General features: G+C 40.2%; 1 protein-coding gene across 8 annotated transcripts in view; it reads left to right on the top strand.

Moving 5' to 3' along the window:
- The window catches only part of ERC1 (ELKS/RAB6-interacting/CAST family member 1), a 274,951-nt gene that overhangs the window by 235,375 nt on the left and 23,466 nt on the right, over positions 1-16,110 (top strand). For all 8 annotated transcript variants that reach the window (XM_084809321.1, XM_084809326.1, XM_084809327.1 and 5 more), the window contains one exon: positions 11,531-11,719. In XM_084809321.1, the coding sequence (XP_084665447.1) occupies positions 11,531-11,719 (189 nt within the window). The remainder of the gene's footprint in view (positions 1-11,530; positions 11,720-16,110) is intronic.

Genomic DNA, 16,110 nt, shown 5'->3' with positions numbered 1-16,110 from the left:
GTGCTCAGAAGAGGACAAAAGGGGGCAGGAGGAACCTAATGCTAGACCTGCAAAATGGGTGAGAACTCTTAATGATTCCCTCCCCAAGGATTCCTGCTAAACTAGATAGGTGGCCATTTTGGAAAGCAGTTTCGATTTCCTCCAGCAGGAAGAAGCCTCTATTCCCTCCACCTCTTCTAATCTTCAAGGGAATAAAAGGCCATCCTGTTCCCCCATAACAAACATTTCTCAAATTGATAAATCAGTACTTTTCCAACTCACCATGGTAGTACTAGATAATGGAACTGATCATTTATTCAATAGGCACGCTGCTAGAACAGGCTGTGCATAGAAGCATACTTCGGATGCACACACATCTGGTTCTTCTTCTTTGCCTCCAAACCCTAAAAACAGAAAAAAGACTTCTAACTCAAAAGGACCCAGCCTCATTCCCAGTCAGCATTCCTCTGCAGACTCCACAGAAGGTTTCCACAACCCACACTCTATAATTGAGAGCCAGTGTGGTGTAGTGGCTAGAGTGTTGGACTGGGGGTCGAGAGATCCGTGTTCTTGTCCCCACTCGCCCATGGAAGCTCACTGGGTGACTGTCAGCCAGTCACAGACCCAACCCACCTCACAGGGTTGTTGTTGTGAGGATAAAATGGAGGAGGAGGAGGATTATGTATACCGCCTTGGGTTCCTTAAGGAGGAAAAAAGGCGGGATATAAATGCAGTAAATAAATAAAAATAAAATAAAATAACCATGGGTCAGGCCATTAGGCCACATTCTGCTATAACCAAGCCATACCTAGATAGTGATTCTTCCTTGCCTTCACAACAGGAGGTCAACTCTGAAGGGGAAGAAGGGGTATGGTTAGACATAGAAACAATAGAGGACACTGCATCTGACAGATTTTTTTTAATAGAGATGACTTCATACCTTTGCTGTCCAAACAGAACCAGAGGGGAAAAAACAACTATTCAGAGGAGCTGCAGTGTTCCCAACGCATCAGAGAGGTACTCTTTCCTAACTCTTTCAAACAAATTACTAAAAGAGGAATGGAAATCATCCCTTCAGGAGAAGAAGTGTACAAAAATGGTATACACTTCCACAGGATGTCATGAAAGAACGTAAAATGCCTATTGTAGATGCTCCCATGTCAGCACTCTTGTCAGGGGTAGTCATGCCAAACAACAGAGATGCAGTTCAAATTAATGCAAAGTCCATGGCTGTCAAGTTAAGTGGGGCTCCAAATTTGAGGAAAAAATACAATGAAATAATGACATTTTGATTATTTAAATTCCTGTGCGCGTACAAAGGGAATATGACCGAGGCTGTGGAGGTGACCAAGGGACCGACTGGGGATGGTGGGGCAAAGTCAGGTCTCCCACCTGCCTTTGGGACCTCGTCTTCCCTCAGGTGACACAGGATATTCTGTTCCGCTGCTGCTTACAGTTGGAGGCAAGGAGCGAGAGGCTCCCCTGAGAGCAGCCACTTCCTTTGCCCTTGGAGGGCTGAGCCTAGGGGCTGGCGGCACCTTGTTGGCCATGTTGCCCCGAAGATGCAACAGGGACCCTTCTTCCAGGGACCTCCCTCGGGTGTTGTACTTCTGTTCCTTCGCAGATCGGATGTCTGTGTTTGCCTCCTTTGTTGTTTTTATCAGACCCTCTGTGCTTAGTTTTAAAAAACCAGTTTTTGGCACATTTTATTATAAATGATAATTCTGCTTCTGAAGATGTGGCGGGGGGGCTCTTTATTAAACAGAAAATAGGAGCAAAATGTTTCCCAGTTTACCAAAAAACTCAGTCTAGATCTGCCCTTGGGGTTTGGGGGAGGGGGCGCTGATTGCATGGTTTGCTTACAGCACCAGTTGCTGGCAGCTAATCTAGTGTCTTGGCACCACCACATAGTTGGCACTAGCGGTGACTGTATCACCTAGTCCTAGAGACAGCCCTGGATGGATATGGGCTCAACTCTGGTTATCCATGTATCCTTTAAACTCCTCTGCTTAAGTGGGAAACCCAGTTAACCAACTCAAATAAGCCACCAGGAACCAATTCCAGTAAACCAAACGTTCAGGCTCTCACTAGGTATTCTATAAAGAAAAATGGTTTTACTACAGCTGAGCCCACTAACACATAGAACTGGATAAACTGTAGCAAGAACAATTATTATTATTATTATTATTATTATTATTATTATTATTATATTTATATCCCACCTTTTTCCCAATACTGGGACTCAATTGAGTATTTTCTAAAAAAAAATGTGAACAGTTTGACATATTCTTCCGTAAACAAGATTGAATGTTACATCTAAATTACTATACCCTGATTAATGTCTGACAATAAATCTAGTTTGAGAACCCAGTCTGAAAGCAGGAAATCTAAATCTAGGAAAATTTACTACTCCCACCCCATCTTATACATCTCAATTGAATGAAACCTAGCTGAGGCAAGCAAGGCAGACCTGAGGAGACTGCATTTAAGGACTCTTTTGGAAAGAAAGAAAGAAAGAAAGAAAGAAAGAAGACATAGAATGATGTTGCAGCAGTTCACTTGGCAAGCAGAAATCTAGATTGTTTCTAGAGTTGATATAATAACCTATTCAAGAAGATTTTCATTTTATTAAAACATTTCTATCCCGCCCTATATCATTAAGATCTCAGGGTGGCATACAGATAAAATCAATAGATAATGTAAACAATAAATAAAAAACAGTATAAAACAATAAATAATGTAAACACCCAAAAACATATTAAACTATTAAACAAGCTAATACCTGTTAAAATCTAAATCAATAAAACAGTTAAAGCAATGTGCTAGGGAATGCATTTAGCCCTCAAAGGCTTTGGTAAAAAGCCATGTTTTTACTTGGCACCGAAACAAGACCAATGTCTACACCAATCAGGTCTCCAAGGGGAGGGCATTCCACAACCAGGGTGCCACAGCAGAGAAGGCCCTCTCCTACATCCCACCATAGTGTATGTCTCATACTGGTGGGACACAGAGGAGGGTACCTCCCACAGATCTCAGTTCTCAGGCAGGCATATATAGGGAGAGGCACTCCCTCAAATATTGAGGTCTTTTATGTTTTAAAGATTAAAACTAACCAGGTTTTAAGATTGCAGCTGAACCAGGTCTAAGTGAACACTTTGGTTCTATACAAGTTTTCTGTTGCTGAATAGAATGTTATAGGGATTGATGGTAGAGAAGGTTGATACTGGACTTCTATGGATTCTTTCATCTACATAAGACAAAAATTCACATTTGATATATAATTTCTATATTAATCTCAACAAAATGGAGTTTCTTCTTTCCACGCCACATTCTAGATTGTAACTATAACTGTAACTCTAATGGTTTTACCTTAGTAGACATTGCTTCTTTTAATAAAGAATAGAAACTACCTGTCGAATGCTGTGAGTGTATAGTCCTTTTGCATCTCAGGTTTTTAGTTAATAATATGAAACAATATACTGAATTGGCTCATTTTGTCTCATAATTTTATCATCACTTTACAGAGCTGCATTTCTGACCTTCTCCTTGTCCACTGCCAAATCCAGTATGCATTCTTTTAGTCTAATCTATCATTCCACTGGGCAATCCTTTCCTCAGATTTGACATATAATTCCACCACTTAGAATGCTGTGACCTTCCTGTTGTTCAAATCTCAAGTTGGTTCATTTTTTTTCATTCCAGTTGTTTTTAATCCCATGCTAGTTTGGTAATTATCAGGGATGGTTATCAGTCTTGAAATAATATAGTTTTGGAATAACACTAAACTCAATTTTCTTGATGTTTCTCCCTGACACTCTGGCATCTAATGACAACGCTGTCTCCAGCACATATTTGGACTGCAGTTCTGAGATAAATTAGGTAAATAGGTTTCACCAAGGTGTTAGCTGAATTGTAGTACAGCCTTCTATTACATTCATAGATCAAGTGCAAGAATGAATAGAGGATTATTTTCCAAAACATTTTAAACATATGACAAGGAATATATTTAGAGGGTTGGAGTCTAAACTCCCCACACTAATCTTGCCTCACTTTTACTAAAGGCAACCACTCTTGGAGTTCTTTGCATGAAGACTTGGGAATTTTACCAAAGATCCTTGGCTTAGTATACAGACCAAATACAACATACCTATGGAGATGTGAAACACAGCTCAATTTTATTTTCTTTCCCCACTGTAATGGTCTACTCTTTGTCTTGTGGAAGAATAGACATACAAACCATCATGGTATATGTGGAGAAATAACCAAAGAATAATTGTCCTCTACTCTGTGACAGTGAGCTTGACCTCAGAACTTTGAGATGAAGGCTGAAAGAGAACTGAAAATACTGATTATCAGAGCTAAATTCAGATAACCAGTGGGCAACAACATGAAACTGATCCTGGAACCTTCCTGAATACAAGGGGACACACATGTTTCTCATTGCCTTTCTCAAGGCTTTAGCCTTCTGATATCAAAAGAGGATCTTGCCAAAGACATTGAATGAAGAAAATCTGTTGCTGTTTCACTGCCTAAATTCACCACAAACAAGTGATAGTAGCTGTATACTTTAGCATACCTTAGTATGTCTATCCTCATCCTTTGCTGTTGTTGTTGTTATATAGATTTTTAAAACTGTATCACTAAAAAAAATCAATATCTGTTGCATCTTATGAGACCTGATGCCCAGACTTTGTTGTTCCTAACACACTAATTATGAAATCATATTATCACTGTCATCACGAGATTCCTCACCCTTACTCACGTCCAAAAATTGCTTTGTTTCAAAACTATTTTAGTGCACTGCCAGTTTCCAAAACATTTTGAGTGGAGGAAAAACTGACACATAAAAACAGCATTTGATGTTGCCATGATCTGATCTCATCTTGCCCTTCAGTTTCTATAGGGCAATTCTGTTTTGCTCCAGTCAGGAATGAGCCAAGCCGCTTTTGAGATGAGGCCACTCAGAGAGAGAGAAGAGAGCAAAAGACAGGGTGCACAGTGGTAGTAGTCTTGCTTTTTGTCTTCCCCCTTTTAATTTTAGTAGTCTTGAATTTATTTTTTAAATTGTGGATTCTGGATTCAGCCAAGATCTGTGTACATTCTGTTTTACATCTTTGCCAACGCATGTCATCTTGAAACATTGTACCATAGTTCTAAATCCTATTGTGAAGATCAGAAACGTTTTTTTAAGTAGGCTGCCAATTATGACAGTTTTGTGGTGTGGACAAATGTCTATGGAGGATTACAATAATTCATATCCTTTTTAAAATATCCTTAGCATGGTGACAAACTGCAAGTCTCTTCACGGTCTCTTTGGAAGCTTTTTCTGAGAGCATCAATGGAGAAAGCAGTGTTCATTCTTTTGTATTCTTTCCCAAGTTTTTTGTCCTCCCCCAGAGTTTGGCTAGTTCCCAAGGTGAAGGCGGTGAGCTCTGGAAATCATTAATCCATGGGATTTGTTCATGGTGTACAAAAATTTCAGAAAGAATTTGCTTTATAAATATGACTTCCTGATTGACTCTGGCAGAAATGAAACCAGGAGAGATGGGATTGTCAGTGCAGCCAAAATTCCTGACACAGTTTTTTTCTGGGATGTTAAGGGCAGGGAGGACAAGTCACTTGGTAGGGGGAGAGACTAGTGTTGGTTTTGAACCTGTGTTGAGCTTCTGTAAATCTCTTCCTGAAGATTCAGAGCATAATATGGCTAGAAATTAATCACGAACTTTGAAAGCTTCCCTATGTTTTAATTTTAAATATATGTAGAGGGGGAGTCACTATAGCCTATAGGGATTCCATCTTCCTCTCCAGGATCTCTGTCAGCTTGGGCCCAAGTTTTGAATGTGTACCTGGTGTTGATCAGGAGGGGCAGATTGAGGTTTCTTTGGGTGCACCAGCCACCACTTCTTTAAAGATTTTTACTCCACTCTTTAGCTGAAAAGGCTTCTAGAGAGGTTTACATACAGTCAATAAAATAAGATAGCTCCTGCCCAAAGGATTACAGTCTAAAGGACCCAACACAGAAGGAAAAAGGGATAGAGGGAAGAGGAAAAAACCAAAGTCAGGCACCAATATGTAAAGGTAAATAGTTGTTCTTACAATGACCAGCTGGAAACACTACAGGAAGAGGAGGAGCTTGATAAAATTGGTCTTTCAGCAAAGCTGATGGAATAACCCTGCTTCCCATCTTTGTCTGCTGAAGTCAGATGGAAGGGCTGCTACCTGGTGACAGTTGAGGGAGTAACCTAATTCTTGACAGAATGTTAAGAGCTGACAAGCAGTCTCAGACTTAGAATTCAGGACCTCAACATTCATGCTGAGGTTGCCTCATCTACAGCAGCACAGGACTTGAATCTGCCATGAAACCCATGTGCTGTTCCAACATGCCATTGTTTAAACATATGTGGCAAGACAAACTCTTGACTTGGTGTGTTTGATGGACTGGGAAGTTGGAAGTCTGGATGTAGGGGATTTTTCATCACTTGACGGTTGAGGTTTAGACTTAAGCTATTTTCTTTAGCAGTGGTGGTGGACATGTAGGGATGGTTTGCTCCCAGAGGCTTATGGTCTTGGGGAGTTTCCAGTTGGCATAGCTGACACTCTGCTGAAGCTCTGCTCACTCTGTAGGATATGGAGATGACTCGGGCAGTGGACAGAGTCAGCTGCTCCTAGTGTTTAATGATGCTCTTAGTCAGTAGTTGTACTGTTTTTAATTGTATTTGATGTTTATTTTTCTGATTAGCCACTCTGACTACTATTTCCACCCCTAATCCACACTATTTAGTGAGCCAGTGTGGTGTAGTGGCTAGAGTGTTGGACTGGGAGTCGGGAGATCCGGGTTCTAGTCCCCACTCGGCCCCGGAAGCTCACTGGGTGACTTTGGTCCAGTCACAGACTCTCAGTCCAACCTACCTCACAGGGTTGTTGTTGTGAGGATAGAATGGAGAGTAGTAGGAGGATTATGTAAGCCACCTTGGGTTCCTTGCAAGAGGAAAAAAGGTGAGATATAAATGCAATAAAATAAATAAATAAATATTTAATAAGATTTATTAATAAGGCTATTAAACATTGCCAGTTAGTCCAGCTCAATACATTTTCAGCATTGAAATGAAAATAGATAAGATGATATCTTGTATTGAGCTATCTTCTGTTGATAGTTCTAAAAGGCATTCATTTAGTCTATTTTGCCAATATTTTCAAGTTTGCAGGTTTCTTTTTTTCTTCAGCAGCAAATACGTGTTAAAACATTTTAAACTAGATAATGAATAAATGCTGCTAGGTTGGGTAAAGGCAGGGACGATCTCTTTTATTGAGACTGTTTTGGAAAATATTCCCATATCTTGGGCAAGCTGTAATAGTCCATTGTGCCCATAGAAAGCATTCAGGTTTTGCAGAGACTGCTGACCTGGCTCATCAATCCTGTCTAGCTCTGCCTTTCTGCTTGGCAGGTGCTCTTGCATCCTCTTGAGATAAGCTCTGCAGTTGTGGGAAGCACTGTGACTCTTGCTAAGTGGTCAGCTCAAATTAGATGTGGGAGAGACATAGAGATAAGGACACTACTTACTGGGGAGGCTAATACATCTCAAGGGAAAGAAACAAACTCCCCTGGGAGCTCTGCTACACTCCAAGAAGGCAGGGTCAGCCCTTTCCAAAATAAGCCGCACTACTCAACAAGAAAGTAGCATGCTTTCAACAAGTGCCTTATCAATGGATAAAATCATCTTTTTTCCAGTTTAGTATGTTCTGTTCACATAGGTTAGGTATTTTGTGCCTAAGGTGGGGAGGGGGGCAGATTACTGCTAGGACACACACACAAACACACGTTTAGCTTTTCAGTTGGATCACACATCTTCTGTATATCCTGTGAAAACCACTATTGGAATGCAGGACTAACTAGACAAGCATTCAAATTCAGATGGATAATAATAATAATAATGATAGTAAAGATGCTACTTTTAAAGTGTATTATTATAATCCTGTATGCATCTGTAGATGACCAGAAAACTAGCAAAGGTTAAAGGAGATTTGAGATGTGTCCTTTTGGCAAAGTCTGTCATTTTGGAACATGCAGTTTTACCATAATTCATCTTGGTTAGCGGAAGGGAATTCATATAGACTGAGCACTGTATTCTCAAACTTTCACTCTTCGTTCTAGTTCTCCAACAGAAAAAACAGATATTATACTGTAGGGTTTTTAAAATTTTTGATTTGGCAAACATAGCATTTCTATATTCTTGACCTTCCTTTATCCATCTTAAGAATAAGTTTTAAAATTTGATATCAACCCTAGAAGAGCCTACTGAGCCAACACTGCACTTGGTACCTAATATGATGTATGATTTTTAGAGTTTAGAGCTGTGACCCTGTGCACACTTGCATGGGAATAAGCCCCATTGAACTCAGTGGACTTACTTCTGAGTAAACATGTATAGGATTGCACTGTAGAACTGATAAGGGAATTAGGGGACTATCAAACTAATAGTGAAGGTTTTCCAGTCAGGCATATGAGCTTGAAGTTATGGATTTTAAGTGTGTTAATTACTGTTGTGAGCAGTCATAAACAACGGATAGAAATACTTTAAATAACAATATGAAGTGTAGGGCAGAAATATTCAAATTCTTTTCCTGCCCCATTGAGAGGTCATGTTCTGTAGAATCCTGTGTTATATAGAAATTAAGCCTCTGAAACTGGGAAAAGAAGGGCCTGGGCAATAGAGAAAAAAATGGTGTACAAAAAGAAGTGAAGGAAAGGTTAAAGGAAGCTGCTGAAGGAATGATAAAAGTTCTAAGGACATAATGTTTTTCATTTATTTATCCTGCCTTTCCACCAAAAATGGTACTCAGGGTGGCTAACAATAATAAAATACAGATTGAAACAAAATGTTGGTTAAAACATAACATAAAAACAAATCAATTAAAAACACAACAATAAAAGACATAGCCAACACCCAACCAGTTAAATCCCCTTCAACAGCAGACTAAGTTGCATGCCGAAGGCTTGCCTGAATAGAAATATCTTTGCTTGCTAGTAAAAGGACAACAACGAGGAAGCCAACCTAGCCTCCCTCAGCAGGGAGTTCCCGAACCTGGGAGCAACCTCCAAGAAGGCCCTCTCTCGCACTGCCACCAAACATGCCCTCAGTGGTAATGGGACTGAGAGAAGGGCTTCCCCCTAAGATCTTAAAACCTAGTCAGGCTTGGAGGGGAGAATGATGAATTCCCCACCATTTTGTTGTATATACAAGGAAAGTAACTTTAGTAGGTCACACTGAGATGGTTTGTATGATTGCCACAGCCCATCATGGTTTATTTAAGCCACAGTGGGTTGAGGTGCGTGCCGGTGGCCATTTTCAGTATTCAGGCTGCAGCAAGTGGTCGCCATGGCTTATCGTGCTGTGTGAAACCTACAAGGGTGGCTTATGCAAAGGTTAAACAACCCTCACATAACTCTACAACACCCCATGTGTTATGTGAGGGTTGTTTAACCCTTATATAAGCCACCCTCGCTGGGTTCACATGACACAATAAGCCATGGTGCCTGCCTAGCATGGCTTGAATGTTCAAAAGGGTGGCCAGCACACACCACAACTCACTATGGCTTATTAACACACCGTGGCTGCGGTGATCTTGTGAACCCAGTCACTCTGTAGTGCTATCAAGCTACCAGTCTCAGCACTCAGGTAGGTTGAGAACAGTTGATACAGGGTTCCAAACTAGTAATTTCCCTTACAGGAGTTTAACCATGGCTTTGCATGAAATCACAGTTGTATTTTGCAACAAAGTCTAAAGAACTGCAGCATTGCTAATGAATTATTTCTCCTTTGTAGTGCACTTATCCTGCTCTGTGTGACATACCTTTACTTAAGTTATACTGCAGGCTTGCTAACATATTAAGTTATTTTTATTATCTTTATTAATTCAGTCATTATTTAAAAAGTCCATTACAGGACTATCAGATCCAATACAAAAAGAAGATAATAACAAATATTTTCTAACTATGTCAAGAACAGTGTTCTATCAAGATTTATATGACCACAGTGATTATTCCAATAAAGAATAAAACCATTCCATGTATCTGCAGTATTAATTACATATGAGTTTCCCATGCTTCTATGTATAGGCTCTGTAAACTTACCCATTTCTTCAATATCCAAACACTTAATTAACCATTCCTGGATGAGTCCACAACATTCTTTCAGTTTTTGGCCCAGAAAATTTTTGCAGCAAATAATACATCCATAATCAGTAATTTCTGTATGTAAGTAATGTCAATATCAGTAACATTAAACAAAACTGACAAAGGGGATAAACCCAAATTCCCACCTACAGCCTGAAAAGTAATGCCCAAAATTTGCTGCCAGTAATTCTTGGCAGACTGAAAATTCTGCCACATGTGGGAAATGCAGTGCTCATGATGCATTGCATTTCCAGCAGTTAAACCTGTTCACTGAGTAAATCCAGTTCAATTGTGCTGGTGTAAGATATTGAGTTTTTCTGACAGTTAACTTGCTAACTTGGGGGGGGGGGGTATGAAATCTTGGTAAGATGGCCAGTACTACCACTCTTGTATGCTGTCAGCCACAGTCATGGAGCCAGTAAAAATGTATTTGCTTTCTTTAGTTGCCTGTCAAGTCATCCTCAAAATCTTCCCAGTCTTGTAGCCCTTTCCTTGGAGCCTTACAGTATTGCCTTTTTAATCTTAAATTCCTTGTAATGGAGGTACTATTCTATGCTGTTTCTTTAGACAGTGCTAAAATGTTAATCCTAATGTTTGCTATAAACAGGGTTCTACAGTCTTACTAGGGAAAGGATTTTAACACCACTAATCTGTAGCTTTCAGCTCCTCCTATTGCACAGACATTAATCCATTCAAAGAGTGTTGGAAACATAGCAAAGGAATCAGAACAGTTGTGTATTCCCCGACACTGTTGAAAGTAGTACCAGCACCTGTTTCTGTTGACTGAGAGATTATCACACTTCCACATTCATTAGCAGGGTTAGAGGGTAGAGTTGGAAAGATACCTTATGCCTGTTGACAAGCAGCAGGTGCAGCCACAGACTGGCTTGCATGTGAACATTTTGACAGCTGAAATTTTGCCACTGACAGCCATTGCTGATGCAGACCTTGTGTCTTTTTTGTTGTTAGAGACTTTCATATTTCCTGGTGTTTAATTGGCATTAATCAACAGAACCTGAATTCTCTGAATTTTCCATTCTCCAAATACCTTTTAAATCTGCAAAACATTTTTAAATAGTATTTGAGTATATAACAAAGAACCTTGATTATTGAAATGCGTTAATTTGCTTAGGTTGCCCTTTTAAATCAGGCAATTAGAATTGTATACAACTCTTCTGAGACTGGATTCCCACATTCAGTTGTCTTCCTCCTCCTCCTCCTCCTCCTCCTCCCCCTTCCCCCCCTCACAATTAGATTTTTAGGTGGAAAGATTACAATCACATCTCTTACCTTTCCTCCAGTTTTCTGTATTGTAGTTAACTAAAGGTCCCATTTGCTTGTTTCAGGATATGATTGATTTATATTTTCTTATTTTAGGTAATTCAGCCCCTTTTAGATCTTGATCAGAATCGCAGCAAGTTGAAGTTGTATATTGGACATTTGACAGCCCTGTGCCATGACCGGGACCCCCTGATTCTCCGTGGACTCACCCCACCTGCTTCCTACCACCTGGATGACGACCGTGCAGCTTGGGAGAAGTTGCTGCAGAAGATGACTCTGGAGCAGGTCAGAATCTTCTTGCCTTCCCAGTGGTATGCTTGAAGTAAATACAGATCATTCAAATTATTCAGAGGCTATGCAGGCCATTGTATCTGAGGCATAAACGCCTGGCACCTGCAGCAAAATATTGCAGTATATCCTCCACCATTAACAGGAGGTGATAGAGGTGTACAAAATTATGCATATGTGGCAAATGTGGATGGGGAGACATTTTTCTCCCTCTCTCATAATACGAGAACCTGGGGTCATCCCATGAAGCTGATCAGTGAGAGATCTCGGACAGTTAAAAGGAAGTACTTCTTCACACAGCACATAGCTAAACTGAGGGGTTCACTACTACAAGATTTATTTATTTGTTTAGTGTCCTGCCTTTCTACCAAAAAATGGCACAAATTTTGGGATGGCCACCAATTTGGATGGTTTTGAAAGGGGATTAGACATATTCATGGAGGCTAAAGCTATTAATGGCTACTAATTACAACAGCTATATACTACCTCCAGTATCAGAGGCAGTATGCCTCTGAATACTAGTTGCTGGGGAACACAAGCGGGATGGTGCTATTGCACTCATGTCTTATTTGTGGGCTTCCCACAAGCAGTTGGTTGCCCACTGCGGGTACAGAATGCTGGCCTAGATGGATCCTTCATCTGATCCACCACAGCTCTTTTTAGGGCTTCTGTTCAGGCTTTCAGTCAGCCAGCCATGCCTTCCTCCAGGATACTATATACTGTAAAAGGCTGTAGTTGGTCAATTGCACACCTCAGTTTTCCATTTTTCTTTTCCAACTGTCACTCAGCATTCTGTGGTACCTGGTAACCATTGGCATACTCAGTCCTCATTGCAGGGTGGGGTTGCTCTCTTTTAGGTTTTTTTTTTTAAGATGTATTTGTACTTACAAACCTTGAGGTCCCCCTGGACATGCTGATACCAGTTCCTTGTTTCTTAGTGGCCTTGTTTGAGCTTCAGTCCTGTCGGCATGCGGCATTGAGAGAGTGATATGCCCTTTTAACAGTAGTTACATAAACTAATTAACTGTGGGAAAATCTCTCCTTGAATTGTTGTTGTTGTTGTTGTTGTTATCTCTATACCACCCCATAGCCGAAGGTCTCTGGGCCGTTTACAAAAGTTAAAACATTAAAATACAATATACAAAGTTTTAAAACAAAACATTTACATAAAAACATATGGACAATATATACAAATATATAACTAAAAACAACTTTGAATTTAAAACCATTTTTTACAAATCCAGCAATAAAACAGCGTAAAACGACGCTACTTAAAATGGTATACAAAAGTCAGCAAAAGGAACAAGAATCCTAAAAAGGGAAGGCCTGCTAGAATAATAGCGTCTTTAATTCCACTTAAAAACCTTCAGAGAGATCAGCAGGTGCATTTCAACCAGCAGGTCATTCCACAATTGAGGGGCGGCAAAGGAAAAGGTCCTCTTGCATGTGGCTGCCAGTCTCACGTAAGGCAGCTGCAGCAGCTAGCTTTCAGAGGACCTTAGGTGGCGGACTGGGACGTAGGGAAGAAGGTGCTCCCTAAGTTACCTTCGACCTAGACCATGTAAGGCTTCAAAGGTACTTTATATTTATATTTTGCTCGGAAACAAATTGGTGGCCAGTGTAAAGATTTTAAAACCGGTGTAATATGGTCTCCACAGGATATCCCAGAAACCAACCTGGCTGCCATATTTTGTGCCACTTGAAGTTTCTGAACTAAATATAAAAGCAGCCCCAAGTACAGTGCATTGCAGAAATCAAGCCTAGAGGTTACCAGCACGTGCACCACCATTACCAGGTCCACGTGTTCCAAGAATGGGCGTAGCTAGCGTATCAGCCAAAGTTGATAACGGGCACTTCTCACTGTTGCCTCCACCTGGGGTGCCAAGAGTAGAGATGGGTCAAGAAGCACCACCAAGCTACGAACTTGCTCCTTCAGGGAGAGTGCAGCCCCATCCAGAACTGGTTGACATACCTCAATACCTGGATTAGGACCCTTCACGATGAGCACCTCTGTCTTGTCTGGATTCAATTTCAGCTTGTTCTCCCTCATTCAGCCCATTACTGACTTCAGGCAGTCATTCAGAGGCATCATACCTTCCTCGGATAAAGATGTTAAGGAGAAATAAATTTGGGTGTCATCAGCATACTGATAACACTCAGCCCTGAACCTCCTGATGACCTCTCCCAGTGGTTTCATGTAGATATTGAACAGCATCGAGGATAGAATTATCTGGAATAGGGTTTTGCATTCATTTCCCTTGACCGCATACCCGAATAGCTACAAACCCACTAACAATATCAGGCTCCCCTTTATTTGAGTCTACAGGGGGGGACTGGTGTTTGGTACAATAATAAGCCCCTGTGGCTCTGGGCTTTTATTTCAACCAAAATGGTTGGTGTTCTCTCATGTATAAAATATTTATTTATTTGTTTCATTAATTAAATAAAGTTATAGATTGATTAAATATGCTTGCCATATCTAAAAAAAGTTTCGAAGCAGTTTACAGTTCAAAAACCCCAAACAAACATTAAAATACAAACATCACGATAAAATTTAGTTAAAACGTTTAATATCAGAAATCTCAAAAACAATTATTCACAAACTGGGTGGCTCAGTCAGTCAGGGAAGGCCTGCTTGAAGGGATCTGTCTTTAACCGGGGCCTAAAGCACACCACAGCATTCTACTAAAGCAGGGAGAAACTTCAAAAAGTTAATAGATTTTTTTTTCTCACTGTTTCTCTCGTTAACTAGAAATTATAAACCAAACCCTGTCTTGTTTTCTGTAAATCCTGTGTATGAAGCTTCACAACTTTCCGGAGTACCCTTGTTAAAGCGTAACAGTGAAACTTCAGCAAAGGTGGAGTGGGGCACACAAAAATGGCAAATATCTGGTTATAAAGCGGGTAGATGAGTTTTAAATCTGAAGCCCGTCATTGAAGAGTTGGTAGGTCTGCATATATAGTGAGCACTTTGCACACTTATTTATTTATTATTTTATTTATTTATTTCATTTCTATACCGCCCAATAGCCGAAGCTCTCTGGGCGGTTCACAAAAATTAAAACCAAACAACACACAATAAAACAATTTAAAATATATAGAACATTAAAACCACAATATAACAATACAACCACAATAAAACCTAGCAGCAGTGCAGGAGTTTAAAATACAGATTTAAAACAGCAAAGATAAAAATTTAGAAAGCTAACATGCTAAAATGCCTGGGAAAATAAAAAGGTCTTCACCTGGCGCCGAAAGGAATACAATGTAGGCGCCAGGCGAACCTCACTAGGGAGCTCATTCCAGAGCCGGGGTGCCACAGCAGAAAAAGCCCTCCTCCTAGTAGCCACCCGCCTCACTTCCTTTGGCAGGGGCTCACAGAGAAGGGCCGCTGTGCACAAGTTTGAAGAAATATTGCATGATTGTGTCCCACTGCAGTTTTACTGAACCAAGTTATATACAACTGTGTGCTTGATTTTGCAGTTTTAAATTTGCTGTGATGTCTACTATTATCTTGTAGCTGGTTAACCTGTAGATATGTTTGGGTTGTTTAAATGAAGCATAGAGTTATGTTCCTATGTGCCAGTATAAATATAAAGGCCACAATCCAACACAATGTTAGGCACATTTAAACCCTCTGAGATTAGTGGGTTTAAGCACACGTAGTTCTGTGTAGGTTGAATTGTGGCCGAAGTGGCACAATTTCCTGGTGATTTTATGAATAAATAGTCTTGAAAAGGAGACTACTTGTTTTAGTCTCGAGGTAAGGACATGGGTTCCAAACATAGGCACACACATACATTGTACTTTGCTGTTTGAAGTTCCATGCTTTGATTCCCCCCCCCCCCTTTCAATTGTTAGGCAACTGAGGATTTAGCTCACCTGGGAGCATAGTTCTGATTTTTAAATTTCCTTTAGCAAGTTACAAACATGAAAGTCAATTTCACCTCCAAGTTCTTTTTTCTTTGACTCATTACACTGAAGCTTCTGACCTGGCTTGGTACTTCTTCAGAGTTACTGTTTACACAAAGCTTTCATTATTCTAGCCCTTCATTTTACTTACTAAGACAGCTGGAGTAGATTAAGTGCATAGCCAGGAGCACAAATGTACTGAAGTACTTGTGGTGTATGTTTCTATATCACTCACATTGGAACAGACATATGTAAATAGATGTTGTACTTGCATACTTTGGAACAAACATTTATGTACCGTCTTTCGCATCATAATCTTTGACCATATTTCATGTTTGAGCACTTGTTTTAATTCCATTAATTCTTCTTTGACAGATATTATACACAAAATCACTGACTCCTTGTGCCTCTGGCCTTTCGACTATTACCATTTCCATCCCAAATATTTCTTCCTTGTCTTTCTTCAGACTGGCTAG

Source organism: Heloderma suspectum, chromosome 7, assembly GCF_057233095.1.
Source record: "Heloderma suspectum isolate Gila_16-S chromosome 7, 16-S_ref, whole genome shotgun sequence".
In the NCBI taxonomy this organism is placed as follows: Eukaryota; Metazoa; Chordata; class Lepidosauria; order Squamata; family Helodermatidae; genus Heloderma; species Heloderma suspectum.
The sequence above is the reverse complement of the archived record's forward strand: the minus strand, read 5'-3'. Positions and strand labels throughout refer to the sequence as shown.